The sequence below is a fragment of the Mustelus asterias genome, chromosome 4, assembly GCF_964213995.1.
Source record: "Mustelus asterias chromosome 4, sMusAst1.hap1.1, whole genome shotgun sequence".
In the NCBI taxonomy this organism is placed as follows: domain Eukaryota; kingdom Metazoa; phylum Chordata; class Chondrichthyes; order Carcharhiniformes; family Triakidae; genus Mustelus; species Mustelus asterias.
This window is the reverse complement of record NC_135804.1, coordinates 4,246,630-4,265,054: the sequence shown is the minus strand read 5'-3', so window position 1 is coordinate 4,265,054 and position 18,425 is coordinate 4,246,630. Positions and strand designations below refer to the sequence as shown.

The 18,425-nt window shown below is 47.0% G+C and overlaps 1 protein-coding gene across 1 annotated transcript in view; it reads left to right on the top strand.

The window, feature by feature from the left end:
- LOC144492466 (cadherin-5-like) overlaps positions 1–18,425 on the top strand; it is an 81,697-nt gene that overhangs the window by 38,304 nt on the left and 24,968 nt on the right. Inside the window, exons 2-6 of the mRNA XM_078210522.1 lie at positions 6,849–7,028; positions 12,096–12,387; positions 13,991–14,110; positions 16,395–16,562; positions 18,096–18,277. Coding sequence (XP_078066648.1) covers positions 6,864–7,028; positions 12,096–12,387; positions 13,991–14,110; positions 16,395–16,562; positions 18,096–18,277 — 927 coding nt within the window. The 5' untranslated portion in view covers positions 6,849–6,863. The remainder of the gene's footprint in view (positions 1–6,848; positions 7,029–12,095; positions 12,388–13,990; positions 14,111–16,394; positions 16,563–18,095; positions 18,278–18,425) is intronic.

The window sequence follows — 18,425 nt, the reverse complement described above, 5'->3', positions numbered from 1 at the left end:
GGAAACCCACGCAGACACGAGGAGAATGTGCAAACTCCACACAGACAGTGACCCGAGCCGGGAATTGAACCCAAGTCCCTGGAGCTGTGAAGCAGCAGTGCTAACCACTGAGCTACCATGCCACCCCACGATAAGGAGTTCTCCTTTTTACATAGCGAGTTGCTATGATCTGGAATGAAAGTCATTTCAAATTCCTGGAGTCATTTCAGAAAACGCTGGAAAATCTCAGCAGGTCTGGCAGCATCTGTAAGGAGAGAAAAGAGCTGATGTTTCGAGTCCAGATGACCCTTTGTCAAAGCTAAAAGGCAGAGAAAGTAGGAGATATTTATACTGCAGAGTGAAGGAATGAAATATGGAAACCTCTATGATTCTATAGAGGGATATGGGCCAAATGCGGGCAATTGGGATTAGCTTAGGGGTTTAAAAAAAAGGGCAGCATGGACAAGTTGGGCCGAAGGGCCTGTTTCCATGCTGTAAACCTCTATGACTCTGTGACTCGATGACTCTATGAGTCATATCTCCCATTTTCTGTGCCTTTTAGCTTTGACAAAGGGTCATCTGGACTCGAAACGTCAGCTCTTTTCTCTCTTTACAGATGCTGCCAGACCCGCTGGGAATGTCCAACATTTTCACTTTTGGTTTAAGATTCTAGCATCCACTTTTTGCTTTTATCTTCGAGTCACTTTATTTATTAGTGTAACAAGTCGGTTTACATTAGCACAGCAATGAAGTTACTGTGAAAATCCCCGAGCCGCCACACTCTGGCGCCTGTTCGGGTGCATTGAGGGAGAATTTAGCATGGCCAATGCACCCTAACCAGCACGTCTTTTGGACACAGAAGGAGACCATGCAGCTCCTCAAATTCATGCTGGCTCTCAGTTGAGCTATCCAGGCAGTGCATTTACCCCTAATCTACACCCACACCCCAGTAAGTTCATTTCCCTCCAGTATCCATGAATTTCCCTTTCAAATCGGTCATCACCTCCGCCTCCAATAAACTAGATGAGTTCTGTTATCTCAGAGGGTTGTGGAGGTTACAGAGGTAGGGAGGGGTGAGGCAGTGGAGGGATTTGAAAACAAGGATGGGAATAGAAACATAGAAGAAACATAGAAAAACTACAGCATAAAACAGGTCCTTCGGCCCCACAAGTTGCGCCGAACATATCCCTACCTATTAGGCCTACCTATAACCCTCCATCCTATTAAGTCCCATGTAGTCATCCAGGAGTCTCTTAAAAGACCCTATTGAGTTTGCCTCCACCACCACTGACGGCAGCCGATTCCACTCGCCCACCACCCTCTGTGTGAAAAACTTACCCCTAACATCTCCCCTGTACCTACCCCCCAGCACCTTAAACCTGTGTCCTCTCGTAGCAGACATTTCCACCCTGGGAAAAAGCCTCTGAGAGTCCACCCGATCTATGCCTCTCAACATCTTATACTCCTCTATTAGGTCTCCTCTCATCCTACGTCTCTCCAAGGAGAAAAGACCGAGCTCCCTCAGCCTATCCTCATAAGACATGCCACTCAATCCAGGCAACATCCTTGTAAATCTCCTCTGCACCCTTTCAATCTTTTCCACATCCTTCCTGTAATGAGGCGACCAGAACTGAGCACAGTACTCCAAGTGGGGTCTGAGAAGGTCTTATGTAGATGCATCATTATCCCCGGACTCCGAAACTCAATCCCTTGATTGATAAAGGCCAGCACACCATACACCTTCTTGACCACCTTCTCCACCTGCGGGGCCGATTTTAGAGTCCTATGGACCCGGACCCCAAGGTCCTTCTGATCCTTTACAGTACTAAGAGTCTTTCCCTTTATATTGTACTCCTTCATCCCATTTGACCTACCAAAATGGACCACTACGCATTTATCTGGGTTGAAGTCCACCTCCCACTTCTCCGCCCAGTCTTGCATCCTATCTATGTCCCTCTGTAACTTCTGACATCCCTCCAGACTATCCACAACCCCACCAACCTTCATGTCATCAGCAAACTTACCAACCCATCCCTCCACTTCCTCATCCAGGTCATTTATGAAAATGACAAACAGCAAGGGTCCCAGAACAGATCCCTGGGGCACACCACTGGTGACCGACCTCCATTTAGAAAAAGACCCATCTATATCCACTCTCTGCCTCCTTTGGGCAAGCCAGTTCTGGATCCACAGGGCAGCAGCCCCTTGGATCCCATGCCCTCTCACTTTTTCCAGAAGCCTTGCATGGGGGACCTTATTGAACGCCTTGCTAAAATCCATATAAACCACATCTACCACTTTCCCTTCGTCAATGTGTTTAGTCACATTTTCGAAGAACTCCACCAGGCTCGTAAGGCACGATCTGCCTTTGACAAAGCCATGCTGAGTATTCTTGAGCATACTAAACCTCTCTAAATGCTCATAAATCTTGTCCCTCAGGATCTTCTCCATCAGCTTACCAACTACTGAGGTTAGACTTCGGTAATTTCCTGGGCTATCCCTATTCACCTTCTTGAAAAATCCGCAATCCTCCAATCCTCCGGCACCTCCGGCACCTCCCCCGTCTCCATCGACGGCGCAAAGATCATCGCCAGAGGCTCTGCAATCTCTTCCCTCGCCTCCCACAGTAACCTGGGGTACATCCCATCTGGACCCGGCAACTTATCTATCTTGATGCCATTCAAAGATTCCAGCACAACCTCTTTGTTAAATTCCACATAATCTTTTCAGTCCACCGCAAGCCCGCAGTACATCCACCCAGGTCCTTCTCCTCTGTGAAAACCAAGGCAAAATACTCATTAAGCACCTCTGCCATTTCTACTGGTTCCGTACCGATTTTCCCGCCTTCACCTTTTATAGGCCCTATTCCTAAACGTCTCATCCTTTTACTCTTCACATATTTATAGAACGCCTTAGGGTTTTCCTTAATCCTACCTGCCAAGGCCTTCTTGTGACCCCTTCTGGCTCTCCTAATTTCCTTCTTTCGTCCCTTCCTACAAGCTGTATACTCATCTAGATCCCTATCTTCGCCAAGCTCTCTGAACCTTTTGTACGCTTTCCTTTTCTTCTCAACTAGGTCCCGCACAGCTTTCGTGCACCATGGTTCCTTTAACCGACCAACTCCTCTTCGTCTGCTCGGAACGTTGTCCTGTAGAACTCTAGACAGACATTCCTTGAAAAACTGCCACCTCTCCACAGTACATTTCCCCGAGAATACCTCCTTCCAATTTACTCCTTTAATTTGCCGTCTTATGTCTTCATATTTCCCCTTACTCCATATAAACGCTTTCCTAGCTTGCCTGATCCTCTCTTTTTCCAATGCAAGCATAAAGGAGATAGAGTTATGATCGCTATCCCCAAGATGCTCTCCGACTGAGAGATCTGACACCTGTCCAGGTTCATTGGTCAGTATCAGATCAAGTACAGCCTCTCCTCTTGTAGGCTTGTCCACATTCTGTGTCAGGAAACCCTCCTGAACACTCCTAATGAACTCCTCCCCATCCAATCCCCTTACCCTAGGGATATTCCAATCTTTGTTTGGGAAATTAAAGTCTCCCATCACAACAACTCTGCTATTACTGCATCTCTCCAGGATCTGTTTCCCTATCTGCTCCTCCACATCCCTGTCACTATTGGGCGGCTTATAGAAAACTCCCAGCAAAGTGATCGACCCCTTCCCACTCCGAACTTCCACCCACAGAGACTCTGTAGACAATCCCTCCACAGCATACACCTTCTCTACAGCTGTGACACTATCCCTGATCAGCAGTGCCACTCCACCCCCTCTCTTGCCTCCCTCCCTGTCCTTCCTGAAACATCTGAATCCCGGCACCTGGAGTATCCAGTCCTGTCCCTGAGACATTCAAGTCTCCGTAATGGCCACCACATCACACTTCCAGGCATCGATCCACGCTCTGAGCTCATCCCCTTTATTCACTATACTCCTGGCATTAAAGTAAACACATCTCAATCCTTTGGTCTGAGCTCTCCCCTTCTCTATCCCCCGTCCATCCGCCCTCTTGCACTGTCTATAACCCTTCTCTGTTTGCGAGCTAACTTCCTTGCTCCCAGTCACCTCATCACGATCCCCTCCCCCCAACCTATCTAGTTTAAACTCTCCCCAAAAGCCTTAGCCAACCTTCCCGCCAGGATATTGGTCCCCCTGGGATTCAAGTGCCACCCATTTTGTGTGTACAGGTCACACCTGCCCCTAAAGAGGTACAATGGTCCAGGAACCTGAATCCCTGCCCCCTGCACCAGTCCCTCAGCCACACATTCATCCTCCACCTCACTCCATTCCTGCCCTCACCCTCCCGTGGCACAGACAGCAATCCTGAGATTACTACCTTTGCTTTCCTCCTTCTCAGCTGTCTCCCTAATTCCCTATACTCTCTTTTCATGACCCCTTCCCACTTCCTTCCCACGTCAGCGGTACCAATATGTACCGCTACCTCTGGCTCCTCTCCCTCCCCCCTCAGGATTTCTGGGAGTCGACCAGCGACATCCTGGATCCCGGCCCCAGGGAGGCAGACCACCATCCGAGACTCCCGCCTGCCTCCGCAAAAACGCCTGTCCGACCTCCTTACTGTCGAGTCCCCGATTAACACTGCCTTCCTCCTCTTTTCCTTAGCCCTCTGAGTTACAGGGCTGGACTCCACTCTGGAGACACGGCCACTGCTGCTTCCCCCAGGCGGGCTGTCCCCCCCAGCAGTACTCAGGCAGGAGTACTTGTTGTGCTGGGGCACATCCACCGGGGTGCTCTCAATTACCCGAGCTTTATCCTTCCTGGCCGTCACCCAGTTGGCCTCCACCCATGGCCCTGGTGTGACCACCTGATGATAGCTCTTGTCTATCACCTTCTCATTCTCCCTTAACAGCCTAAGATCCTCGAGCTGCACTTCCAGCTCCTTAACATGGTCCCTCAGGAACCGCAGCTCGACACCCCCCCACTGATGTGGATGTCCGGGAGGCCAGGTGCCTCCAGGACCTCCCACATCCTACACCGGGAACAACACACTGGCTTCACACTCATATTTGCCCCTTTATTCCAAGGTACACAGAGAAAAGTGAATAAGAACCCCTGCTCGCCCTGTCCCCCAAAGCCCTGTGAGCCAAAGCCCTTATAGCTCTCGCTCTGCTTCCCAATCACTCCGCTACCCACTCCCGACGCTGCCCGCTGTATACTGCAGCCTACCTTTTATACTTCGCGCGCTTAAAAAACCCTTCCCAGACTCCTTAGCAGCCCACTTCCGGTTTTCAGTTTAAAAATAAGAAACGAAAAATACCACTCGAAAAATAAAGGCAAAAAAACACACCAACTAAATAAATATATAAATAAATAAATAAATCTCTCACCAGCACTCCTGCCACAAATCACTCCCTCTCTGCTTGCTCCAGTTTTTAAGTTGCGGTGAGTTAGCCCAGGGGTGAGGGATAAACAGGATTTGGTGTGAGTTGGGAGACCGGCAGCAGAGTTTTGGATGTGCTCAAATTTACCTGTTATATTAAATTGCATCTATTTCAATGCAAGACGGCTGACAGGTAAGGCTGATGAACTCAGGGCATGGATAGGTACGTGGAACTGGGATATTATAGCCATAACTGAAACATGGCTAAGGGCAGGACAGGACTGGCAGCTCAATGTTCCAGGGTGCAGGTGCTTTAGGCGGGACAGAGGTGGAGGAAAGAGAAGAGGGGGAGTTGCATTTTTGATTAAGGAGAGCATCACGGCAGTGGAGATAAAATAACCGAGGGATCATCCAGTGAGGGTGGAACTAAGAAATAAGAAAGGACTAGTGATCGTATTGGGGTTGTACTATAGGCCCCCCAAATAGTCAACGGGAATTAGAAGAACAAATATGCAGAGAAATTGGGGAGACTTATCAAAAATTGCAGCAGGATCTTGATCAGCTGGGGAAGTGGGCCGAGAAATCGCAAATGGAGTTCAATACAGATAGGTGTGAGGTGTTGCATTTTGGAAAGTCAAATCAAGGCAGGACTTTCACGGTGAATGTTAGAACCTTAGGAAGTATCGTGGAACAGAGGGACTTTGGAGTTCAGATGCTCGGTTCTCTAAAGGTGGAGTCACAGGTAGGTAGGGCAGTGAAGAAGGCTTTAGGCATGCTGGCCTTCATCAGTCAGGGCATTGAGTATAGAAGCTGGGGAGTTATGTTGCTGTTGGACAGGACATTGAGTGAGGCACCTGGAGTATTGTGTTCAGTTTTGGTCACCTTGCTATAGGAAAGATATTATTAAACTGGAGAGAGTGCAGAAGAGATTTACAAGGATGTTGCCAGGACTCAAGAGACTGAGTTATAGGGAGAGATTGGATAGGGTAGGACTTTTTCCTTTGGAGGATAGGAGACTGAGGGGTGATCTTATAGAGGTGTATAAGATCATGAGAGGCATGGATAGGGTGAATGCACACAGTCTTTTTCCCAGGATTAGGGAATCGAGAACTAGAGAACATAGGTTTAAGTTAAGAGGGGAAACAATTAATGGAAACCTGAGGAACAACGTTTTTACACAGAGTGTGCTGCGTGTGTGGAATGAGCTGCCGGGGGAGTGGTTGAGGCAGGGACATTGACAACATTTAAAAGGCATTTGGACAGATACATGGATAGGAAAGGTTTAGAGGGATAGGGGCCAAATGCAGGAAAATTAGGTTAGCATAGATGGGCAATTTGGTCGGCATGGACCAGTTTGGGCCGAAAGACCTGTCTCCGTGCCGTAGATTCTATGATTCTATGGAAGATGGGGATGAAATCCCGGAGAGCACTGGAATAGTTGGAATATCACTCACACTCAGTACTATATACCATGTCCCAAACCAGCAGGATGAATGAAATATGTTTTGCTTTGGTTTACAGGTCAGTCACACCAACATGTCCGGGACAATGCTGCCCCTATTGCTGCTGATCTACATTGTGAATTGTGCAGCCCAGTCAGGGCCAAGTATAAAAGGAAACAACACCAGCCTTCAGTCAGACTGGATCTGGAACCAACTCACCTGCTGGGAGGGCGAGTCAAAACCTAAAGAAATCGGACAGGTGAGGTGACTTCAAGTTTTCCTCTTCCCCTTCCTGCACCTATCCTTTAGCTAGCATTACAGGCAGGATGTATGTGTGTGTCAATATATATTGCATGGAAAAATGGCCGACTTTTCTTACCCTTAGAGTGTGCATTCCAATTAAATAATGCAGCAGCAAGCTTTTGAGAGTTTAAAAATAAAGATGATTATTTATTTTCACACACTTATCCTGAATTAACGCAACATCCACAGTCTCATGCATGAACAAACACATACACACACGCACACACACAGGCATACTCACATACACACACACTCACATGCACACACACACATGCGCACTCAAAAGTACACACACTCATACACACACAAAGACTAGATACAGATAAAGATGGTGCACTTTCACAGATTACAGTTAATTCTTTCTCTGATTTATGATTTCTGCTCTCGCACTTGGCAGACCTGTGGTTACTTGATTGGATTTGATGATTTGAAGTTGAAGTGAGGGTCTGGTAAAGTGAAGAGCTCACAGCAGATTGTGAGGTTTCTTGTAGTCGAATATCTAGGAGGTTAGTTCTCAGATGAACCTTGAAACTGGGACAGGTTAGTTAATTTAGCCGACTTGCAGCTTGTTTCAGAGTCTGCTTCAGAGTGGCTGCCAACTGATGATCCTGATGGATCTGCGAGATCTACCTACAAACAGATCTTAGCTAATCTTCTAAAACAGAAAAAAACAGTGCCCTACACAATCTAGTTTTGATTTGAATTGATTTAGTTTAATCTAATTGATTTGATTTGATTTATGATTGTCGCATGGATTAACATACAGTGAAAAGTATTGCTTCTTGCACGCTATACAGATAAAGCATACCGTACATAGAGAAGGAAAGGGGAGAGTGCAGAATGTAGTGTTACAGTCATAGCTAGGGTGTAGAGAAAGATCAACTTAGCGCGCGCTAGATCCATTCAAAAGTCTGATGACAGCAGGGAAGAAGCAGCTCTTGAGTCAGACTTTTACATAAGAACATAAGAACATAAGAAATAGGAGCAGGAGTAGGCCATCTAGCCCCTCGAGCCTGCCCCGCCATTCAATAAGATCATGGCTGATCTGACGTGGATCAGTACCACTTACCCGCCTGATCCCCATAACCCTTAATTCCCTTACCGATCAGGAATCCATCCATCCGCGCTTTAAACATATTCAGCGAGGTAGCCTCCACCACCTCAGTGGGCAGAGAATTCCAGAGATTCACCACCCTCTGGGAGAAGAAGTTCCTCCTCAATTCTGTCTTAAACCGACCCCCCTTTATTTTGAGGCTGTGTCCTCTAGTTTTAACTTCCTTACTAAGTGGAAAGAATCTCTCCGCCTCCACCCTATCCAGCCCCCGCATTATCTTATAAGTCTCCATAAGATCCCCCTCATCCTTCTAAACTCCAACGAGTACAAACCCAATCTCCTCAGCCTCTCCTCATAATCCAAACCCCTCATCTCCGGTATCAACCTGGTGAACCTTCTCTGCACTCCCTCCAATGCCAATATATCCTTCCTCATATAAGGGGACCAATACTGCACACAGTATTCCAGCTGCGGCCTCACCAATGCCCTGTACAGGTGCATCAAGACATCCCTGCTTTTATATTCTATCCCCTTCGCAATATAGGCCAACATCCCATTTGCCTTCTTGATCACCTGTTGTACCTGCAGACTGGGCTTTTGCGTCTCATGCACAAGGACCCCCAGGTCCCTTTGCACGGTAGCATGTTTTAATTTGTTTCCATTGAGATAGTAATCCCATTTGTTATTATTTCCTCCAAAGTGTATAACCTCGCATTTATCAACGTTATACTCCATTTGCCACATCCTCGCCCACTCACTCAGCCTGTCCAAATCTCTCTGCAGATCTTCTCCGTCCTCCACACGATTCACTTTTCCACTTATCTTTGTGTCGTCTGCAAACTTCGTTACCCTACACTCCGTCCCCTCCTCCAGATCATCTATATAAATGGTAAATAGTTGCGGCCCGAGTACCGATCCCTGCGGCACGCCACTAGTTACCTTCCTCCAACCGGAAAAACACCCATTTATTCCGACTCTTTGCTCCCTGTCGGATAGCCAGTCCCCAATCCACTTTAACACACTACCCCCAACTCCGTGTGCCCTAATCTTCTTCAGTAGCCTTTTATGGGGCACCTTATCAAACGCCTTTTGGAAATCCAAAAACACCGCATCCACCGGTTCTCCTCCATCAACCGCCCTAGTCACATCTTCATAAAAATCCAACATGTTCGTCAAGCACGACTTTCCCCTCATGAATCCATGCTGTGTCTGATTGATCGAACCATTTCTATCCAGATGCCCTGCTATCTCCTCTTTAATAATGGATTCCAGCATTTTCCCTACTACAGACGTTAAGCTGACCGGCCTATAGTTACCCGCCTTTTGTCTCCTTCCTTTTTTAAACAGCGGCGTAACATTAGCCGTTTTCCAATCAACCGGCACTACCCCAGAATGCAACGAGTTTTGATAAATAATCACTAACGCATCCACTATTACCTCTGACATTTCTTTCAATACCCTGGGATGCATTCCATCCGGACCCGGGGACTTATCCACCTTCAGTCCCATTAGTCTACCCAGCACTGCCTCTCTGGTAACATTAATTGTATTAAGTATTTCTCCTGCTGCCAACCCTCTATCGTTAATATTTGGCAAACTATTTGTGTCCTCCACCGTGAAGACCGACACAAAAAACTTATTTAAAGACTCAGCCATATCCTCATTTCCCACTAAATTGTGATACCAGGAATCTGAAGCCAGGGAAGTACGGACCAGTGAGTCTCACGTCAGTGGTAGGGAAACCATTTGAGAAACTTCTGAAGGAGAGATCTATCTCCACTTGGAGAGGCAAAGCTTGATCAGGGATAGTCAGCATGGCTTCGTCAGAGGGAGGTCATGCCTAACAAATTTGATTGAATTTTTTGAGGTGACCAGGTGTGTAGATGAGGGTGGTGCAGTTGGTGCAGTTTATATGGATTTCAGCAAAGCCTTTGACAAGGTCCCACATGGGAGACTTGTAAAGAAAGTAAATGCACATGGGATACAGGGTAATTTGATAAGTGGATTCAAAATTGGCTCCGTTGTAGGAGACAGAGGGTGATGACAGAAGGCTGCTTTAGAGACTGGAAGCCAGTGTTCGGTGATGTACCACAGGGATCTGTGTTGGGTCCCCTATTATTCATCATCCATATAAATGACATAGATGACTATGTGGGGAGTAGGAACAGTAAGTTTGCCGATGACACAAAGATTGGATGGGTGGTTAACAGTGGGGCGGAGTGTCTTGGGCTACAAGAAGATATAGACAGGATGGTCAAATGGGCAGTTAAGTGGCAGATGGAATTTAACCCTGAATATTGTGAGGTGATACACTTTGGAAGGAGTGATTTGACAAGGAAGTATTCAATGAACAGCATGACACTAGGAATTCTGTGAAACAAGGGGACCTTGTTGAGTCATGGGCTTAATAGGAGGAGCTAAAATTGCAGGGACATCGGGCCCAATTTTACCATTTTGATCCTAAGTGCTGAATCTGGGCGCAATTCAGATCCGACTTGGAAATCTGTTCTCAGGCGCCCCCATACGCACTTAGCCTGAAACAAAATGGCGTGTTGAATTGCGCTGTGGGTGGGGTTTATCACGTTCAAAACGCTGCAGCTCCGATTGGAGCTTTGAACTGCGCAAGCAGTAAAAAATATGTGAAAAATGCGCCCCTGTCACATTGCTCCCGGGCCGCAAAAAGCAGATAAAGCCCTCCACAGACATCGCACCACCCCCACAACATTGCTGTCCCCCTTATCCACCTATCCCCCCCCCCCCGCAACCCAGACCAATCGCGACCTTCTGCCCCCCTGCCCCCAACCAATCACCCGCAAAGTGGCAGTGGTCCCCCCCTGCCCCCCCCCACCCCACCCCCCCACTAGAAAGCGATTTGGCCTCCCTCCTCCCTCCCCCCCACCAAAGAATGATCTGGCTTCCCTCCTCCACCCCCGCCCCACCAGAGAATGATTTGGCCCGCCTTCCTCCCCCCCCATCACCGATCTGAGTCAGAGAGCCATTGGAAGCTCTGAACTTACCTCTTCAGAAGCTGGAGCGCCCGAAACAGACCTTTGCCGAGCAGGTCTGTTTTGTGTCGAATCTGGACGGGCGAACACGATGGTAAAGGGGGAAATGCTGGTAAAGATGGGCAGGCAGTTCATTCATTCAATTTAAATGTATGCAAATGCATTTAAATCGCCGTTGCGCCCATTTCGGGTGCTGTTCGGATCATGGCCATTTTCGGGCCTTGGTAAAGTGGGCATCTACATGGACGTGGGTGCGGATCGCGCTAATCGCCTCACGCCCGACTTTACCAAGTTTTCACGTCCGAAAACGGGTGCAACGCGATGGTAAAATCGGGTCCTTCCTGGTTCAGTTGCATTTTTAAAAAATACAAGCAGTTGCTGTTTGGATTGCCAGAAGAAACAGCTGTCTCTATCTCTCCAGAGGTTTTCTGAAAGCTCAAACAGTGTTAACCTGAGATAAGCAAATATGCCTGTGTTTTGCCAACTAATTTTAAGTCTGTAAGAGAAATATTGCTTGAATTAGAATGGCAGATTTCCTTCCCTGAAGGACATTAGTGAACAAGATGAGTTTTTCTGACAATTGACAATGGTTTCATGGTCATCAGTAGATTCTTAATTCCAGATATTTTTGAACTCAATATTCAACAATTGAACTCAAATTCTACCATCTGCCATGGTGGGATTCGAACCCGGGTCCCCAGAACATTAGTTAAGTTTCTGGATTAATAGTCCAGCGATAATACCACTAGGCCATCGCCTCCCCTAAGAGAGAATGTGAACACAGCATCACACTGGACTCAGAGCCTCGGTAGGTCTATGAATACTCGGGCAGGGGGCTGATGTGTGAGTGCGGATTGGTGGGCAGAATTTTCCCAGCACCGAATGTGGAATCTCACAGCTGGAGAAAAGTATCCGGAATATCCGTATGTTTAATGGCGAAACATCTGTCTATTATCCTCTCCAGATAAACTCAAGATGGCACAAGAAGTGGGTAACTAAATATGAACTACGCGGCGAGGGGGTCGGAACTATTTTTAAGGTGGATCCGAACACTGGAAAAATCGGTGCCTACAGAGAGTTGGACCGAGAGAAGAAACCTCGTTATCAACTGGAAGGACTTGTGGTTGACATAAAGTCTAACAAACAAGTCGGTCTTTCAACAAACTTCAGTATTCATGTGTTGGATCTGAATGACAACGCACCCATATTTACAAAGGACCCATTTAACGGAACTGTCCCTGAGATGTCTGGCAGAGGTAAGAGCAAGACAAATTGATAGGTTAGCAGTTAAGAACTGTGTCTTGTCATGTTTAAGTATTGTTCAATTGTTAAAGGTTGAGCCAATTCATTTGTTATAGTCAAACTGTGTTGTTAAATAAAATTTGTTTCGATAAAAGCTTCCCAGTTTGTCAGTAGAATCATGCCTGGAGAGAAATATCACATCCTCACATTAATGCCAAAACAGCAAATTGTTGGAGTTTAGTCTGAATTCATTATATACCTTGAGGTTTCAGATCTGGTATCCCGACAACCACACAATACTGAAATCAATTTCCCTGACAATAACAGGAACAGCTTCATTCACAAAATAGAGTGGTTGGGGGCGGGGGGGGGGGGGGGGGGGTGGGTAGGGTGGTGTGGAGGGGATCTAAATCTAGAAATGGACAAGCGCTATCATCTTTCTATAGAAATACAGGTTCATAATACAGATGGACCATCCAGCCCATTGAGCCTGTGCTGGTTCTCTGTTGCAGCAATGAAACTAAGACACCGTCTCCACATTGCTCTTAATGTCGCTCTCCAAAGAGCAATTTGTAGGGCAGCACGGTAGCACAGTAGTTAGCACTGCTGCTTCACAAAGTTCGATTCCAGCCTTGGGTCACTGTCTGTGTGGAGTTTGCACATTCTCCCCGTGTCTGCGTGGGTTTCTTCCGGGTGCTGCGGTTTCCTTCCACAGTCTGAAAGACGTGCTGGTTAGGGTGCATTGACCCGAACAGGCATCGGAATGTGGCGACCAGGGGAATTTCACAGTGACTTCAGTGCATTGTTAATGTAAGCCTACTTGTGACTAATAAATAAACTTTTTAACTTTACTTTAGGTACAGCATTGAGTTAGATACAGCGTAAAGCTCCCTCTACACTGTCCCCATCAAACACTCCCTGGACAGGTACAGCACGGGGTTAGATATAGAGTAAAGCTCCCTCTGCACTGTCCCCATCAAACACTCCCAGGACAGGAACAGCACGGGGTTAGATACAGAGTAAAGCTCCCTCTACACTGTCCCCATCAAACACTCCCAGGACAGATACAGCACAGGGTTAGATACAGAGAAAAGCTCCCTCTACACTGTCCCCATCAAACACTCCGAAAGCTTATGGTATTTGCTACCAAATAAACCTGTTGGACTTTAACCTGGTGTTGTGAGACTTCTTACTGTGTTCACCCCAGTCCAACGCCGGCATCTCCACCCCATCAAACACTCCCAGGACAGGTACAGCACGGGGTTAGATACAGAGTAAAGCTCCCTCTACACAGTCCCCATCAAACACTCCCAGGACAGGTACAGCATGGGGTTAGATACAGAGTAAAGCTCCCTTTACACTGTCCCCCATCAAACACTCCCAGGACGGGTACAACATGGGATTCAGTATGAATCCTTTCCTGAAGCTTCCTCACAGATACCAATGCCTCTTTTCTCTGGGCAGGTGAATTGTCCTCCCCTCTGCTGTCTGGGATGGGAGTGGTAATGTTCCTGTTAGTGAGGTCCTGGCCCCATACTGAATATAGCCAACAAGAGTGTGCTCTGAATGCACCAACATAATGATTTGTAATTTAATGTGCTTTTCACCACTGTCCAGGGACCTCCATTATCACCGTGAGTGCTCACGACCCTGATGACCCGACTGTCGGCAAGCACGCAAACGTAACCTACAAGATCCTGAACGACCAGGAGAATTTCTTCATTGAGCAGATGACAGGTAAGCAACGCAGACGGACCGATCCCAACCCTGCTCATTCAAACTATCTGGGACGAGATGAGCTTCCTCTCAAAGTGCGAGACGGGGCTGGAAATTTTACAGTCGCTCCTGTTGGCGAGGTATTCCAGTCCCGCCCAGGTCAATGGAGATTTGACCAGCTCACCGCATATTCCAGCCCCACCCTGTCACGACGGGGCTATGAAATCCCAGCCAGGCTCTGGGCCAATCAGCAGCCGCTGTTTACACTTGGCTAGTTTGAACAGGAAAACAAGGAATCAATGGTTCAAAACATTCTAAGAAGTTTAACAACACCAGGTTAAAGTCCAACAGGTTTATTTGGTAGCAAAAGCCACACAAGCTTTCGGAGCTGCAAGCCCCTTCTTCAGGTGAGTGGAATTCCCACTCACCTGAAGAAGGGGCTTGGAGCTCCGAAAGCTTGTGTGGCTTTTGCTACCAAATAAACCTGTTGGACTTTAACCTGGTGTTGTTAAACTTCTTACTGTGTTTACCCCAGTCCAACGCCGGCATCTCCACATCAAAACATTCTAGCAGAGGGTAACCGACCTTCTGTTAAAGGAAACAATTTCACCCTCACTTTCTCAGGCTCTCATTTCTTTTGCTGCTTATTTTCTTGACAGTATTTATTTACTGCTTTTTGAATGAGGCATTAAACTCAGAACCCACCTCGCCTCTCGGGCGGAGGGGGAAGATCCCACAGCCACTATTTCAAAGAGCGACACGGTGGCACAGCGCCAGGGACCCAGCTTCGACTTCGATTCCCGGTTTGGGTCACTGTCTGTGTGGAGTTTGCACGTTCTCCCCATGTCTGTGTGGGTTTCCTCCGGGTGCTCCGGTTTCCTCCCACAAAGACGTGCTGGTTAGGTGAATTGGCCGTGCTAAATTCTTCCTCAATGTACCCGGACAGGCGCCGGAGTGTGGCGACGTGGGGATTTTCACAGTAACTTCATTGCAGTGTTAATGTAAGCCTATTCGTGACAATAATAAATAAACTTTAGCAAGGGAGCTCTCACCAATCTCCCAGGGCCAAATATTAAGCCCTCAGTTAACATCTATAAAGGAAAAGGCCTGATCACACATCCCATTGATATTTGTTGGGCATTACTGCGCACAGATTGGTTCCTGAGTCAATGTTTCGCTTGAATGGGCTGTATCCAAGGCTTTCATGGGAATTCTATGCAAGTATTTGAGAATGCCACAGAGTGCAGACCCTCACTATCTTCTCACTGCCAGTTACAACTCTAAAGGTAGCCTGGCCCAGATCCATATGGTGATGGTAGGTTACAGCTCACTTAAGGAGTCCACGTTGCTGTGGCAACATGCCCTTTCCCATACATGTTGCTGTCTGGAGCTATGGATAGTGATGGCAGAGGCTCCAACAGTCTTTCCATCCCATGGCCAATCAGGAATCTCTCCCGCTCTTACCTCCTGCCATTGGCATGCATTGGAAGGATTCACAGGTTGACATTCAAACCTATTTTGCTGTGTTATAGAACCATTGATTCCATAGAATCTCTGCAGTGCCAAAGGAGGCCATTCAGTCTGCACCGACTTTCCGACAGAGCTTCTTACCCAGGCCCTATCCCTGTAACCCAAAGTATTTACCCCGCTAATCCCCCTAACCCACACAGCTTTGGACCCTAAGGGGCAATTTAGCATGGCTAATCCACTTAACCTGCACATCTTTGGACACACCTTCCTTGGCCATCAGGTCCTGGATTGAGCCTCGAACCCAGAGCTTGTGGCTCAAAGGCAGGAACGCCACGCACTGCACTACAAGACCCTCCAGAGCTTATTTATTATATATTTATAACAGGACATCAATGACACACCAATGTTTCCACGCTGACATTGAATCTCACTTGAGAGATTTGAGCACGCAATCCAGTCTTGCACCCCCATTGCACTATTGAGGGATTACTGCACTGTTGGAGACGATATCTTTCAGATTAGACATCAAATCTCTCTCCCCTCGCAGAGTGTGATGTAGAGGAGTCGACAGTCACGGATTTTAAACAGATTCGGGATGCCCTGACTAATATTTATTCCTTGACCAACAATCGCTGTAATGGATTCTGTGTGGCACCTTGTGTGTAACAGTCACTGCATGTTCCCATCGTATGAGACCTTTCCCAGAGATGTGAACAGGCCAGAACATTACTTCCTCTGTGATATATTCACAGAGTTTTCCTGTGATGAATTTCACTTACACTTACAGTGGTGTGAAAGGACACTGCTGAATAAAAATATTGTTCTTTTTTATCAGGAGTCATACGTGTAAAGAGTCCTGACCTGGACAGGGAGAGGAAAAAAGATTATCGAATTATTGTCCAAGCGAAGGACATGGGTCTAGATCCAGGCGGAATGAGCTCAACTGCTACTGTAGACATCTTCCTGAGTGATATCAATGACAACGCACCCTACTTCCCACACCGTAAGACCTCTTCACACTTACTGGTGACTAACACGGAAACATGAGTAAACCGTTAGAAACCTCTGCGATTAAATTTTACCATGGTTCACCTGTGTCACAAGATCATTTGCACTCCTTAATTACAAAATCCTGACATCTTAACCCAATGAAAATCGAAAGATTTCAGTCTTGGACCCCTGTAATTCAAGTGGAGAATTCCAGATTTCCACTCCCCTTTGTGTGAAGTAATGGATTCCTCATTTTCCACCCAAATGACCTTCCTCCTATCTCAGGAAGATCTAGATGCATTTAAGAGCAACCCATATAACCACGAGGGGAGAAAGGAATAGAAGGATATAATATGACAACATTTGACCCATTTATTACCCATCCCTGGTTGCCCTTGAACTGAGTACTCGCTGGCCCATTTCAGAGGGCAATTGAGAGTCAACCACATTGATGTGGCTCTGGAGTCACATGTAGGCCAGACCAGGTAAAGACAGCAAATTAGTGAACCAGATGGGTTTTTCCAACAATCGACAATGGTTTCATGGTCATCAGTAGATTTTTAATTCCAGATATTTTTTATTGAATTCAAATTCCACCATCTGCCGTGGCGGGATTCGAACCCGGGTCCCCAGAACATGAGTTGAGTTTCTGGATTAATAGTTTAGCAATCTGGGGCGACCTGATAGAGATCTACAAGATTATGAGTGGCATGAACAGAGGGGATAGTCAGAAGCTTTTCCCCAGGGGGGAAGAGTCGATTACTCAGGGGCACAGGTTTAAGGTGCGAGGGGCAAGGTTTAAAGGAGATGTACGAGGCAGGTTTTTTACACAGAGGGTGGTGGGTGCCTGGAACTTGCTGCTGGGGGAGGTAGTGGGAGATGCTACGATAGTGACTTTCAAGGGGCATCTTGACAAATACATGAATAGGATGGGAATAGAGGGATACGGTCCCCGGAAGAGAAGGGGGTTTTAGTTCAGACTGGCAGCGTGGTCGGTGCAGGCTTGGAGATATAATTTTCTTTGTTTTTTACTTTGTTCTTTGATAATACCACAAGGCCAGCGCCTCCCCGAAAAAGGGTGTTGGTGACGGGAAACTGGCATTTAGCTGAATCACTTCACCATCAAATACTCTGAGAGCTTTTGATGTTTCAATGAGATCACGTTCCATTCTGCGGAACTCCAGAGAATAGTGATTCATCCTTCCTGTTCTATCTCAATGATTGTGATCACCACCTCGTATTCAGGATACGTCTCTGATAAAGGAGGTGTAATTGCTCTTCGGAAGCAGCACAAAACCTGATGTCAATTTTCTTTTGCGAATTTAATATGTTCTTAAGATGGACTGGAAGACGAAGGCTGAGCTGGGATGAAACAGTGAAGGTGTGTAGATTACATCCACAGCAAATTCTGGAATGTTGCAACTCAGAAAGTATCTCTTAACCCCCTGAACTGCTGGCCAACTTGTGAGTGCCATGTGTCAACATACATACATCTTTTCCAGGAAGCCCCTACCCAATTTGAATGTCAGTTTCATTTCATCTGCAGGTCAGTACAACTATTCAGTACCCGAGGCGGCCAGGATTGGAGCTACAATAGGGCGAGTGAAAGCAGAGGATCTGGATGAAGGAGAGAATGCAAAAATATTGTACACCATTGTCAGTAAGAACAGTTTGTTTCGTATTAAAACAGACCCACGGACACAAGAGGGACTGATTACCATAAAGGAGGTAAATGGACATCATGCTGTAGTTTTTTATTCCTTCACAGGATGTGGGCATGGCTGGCTTGGCCAACACACACACACACTGACACACACACACACACTGACACACACACACACACACACACACACTGACACACACACTCACTCTCACA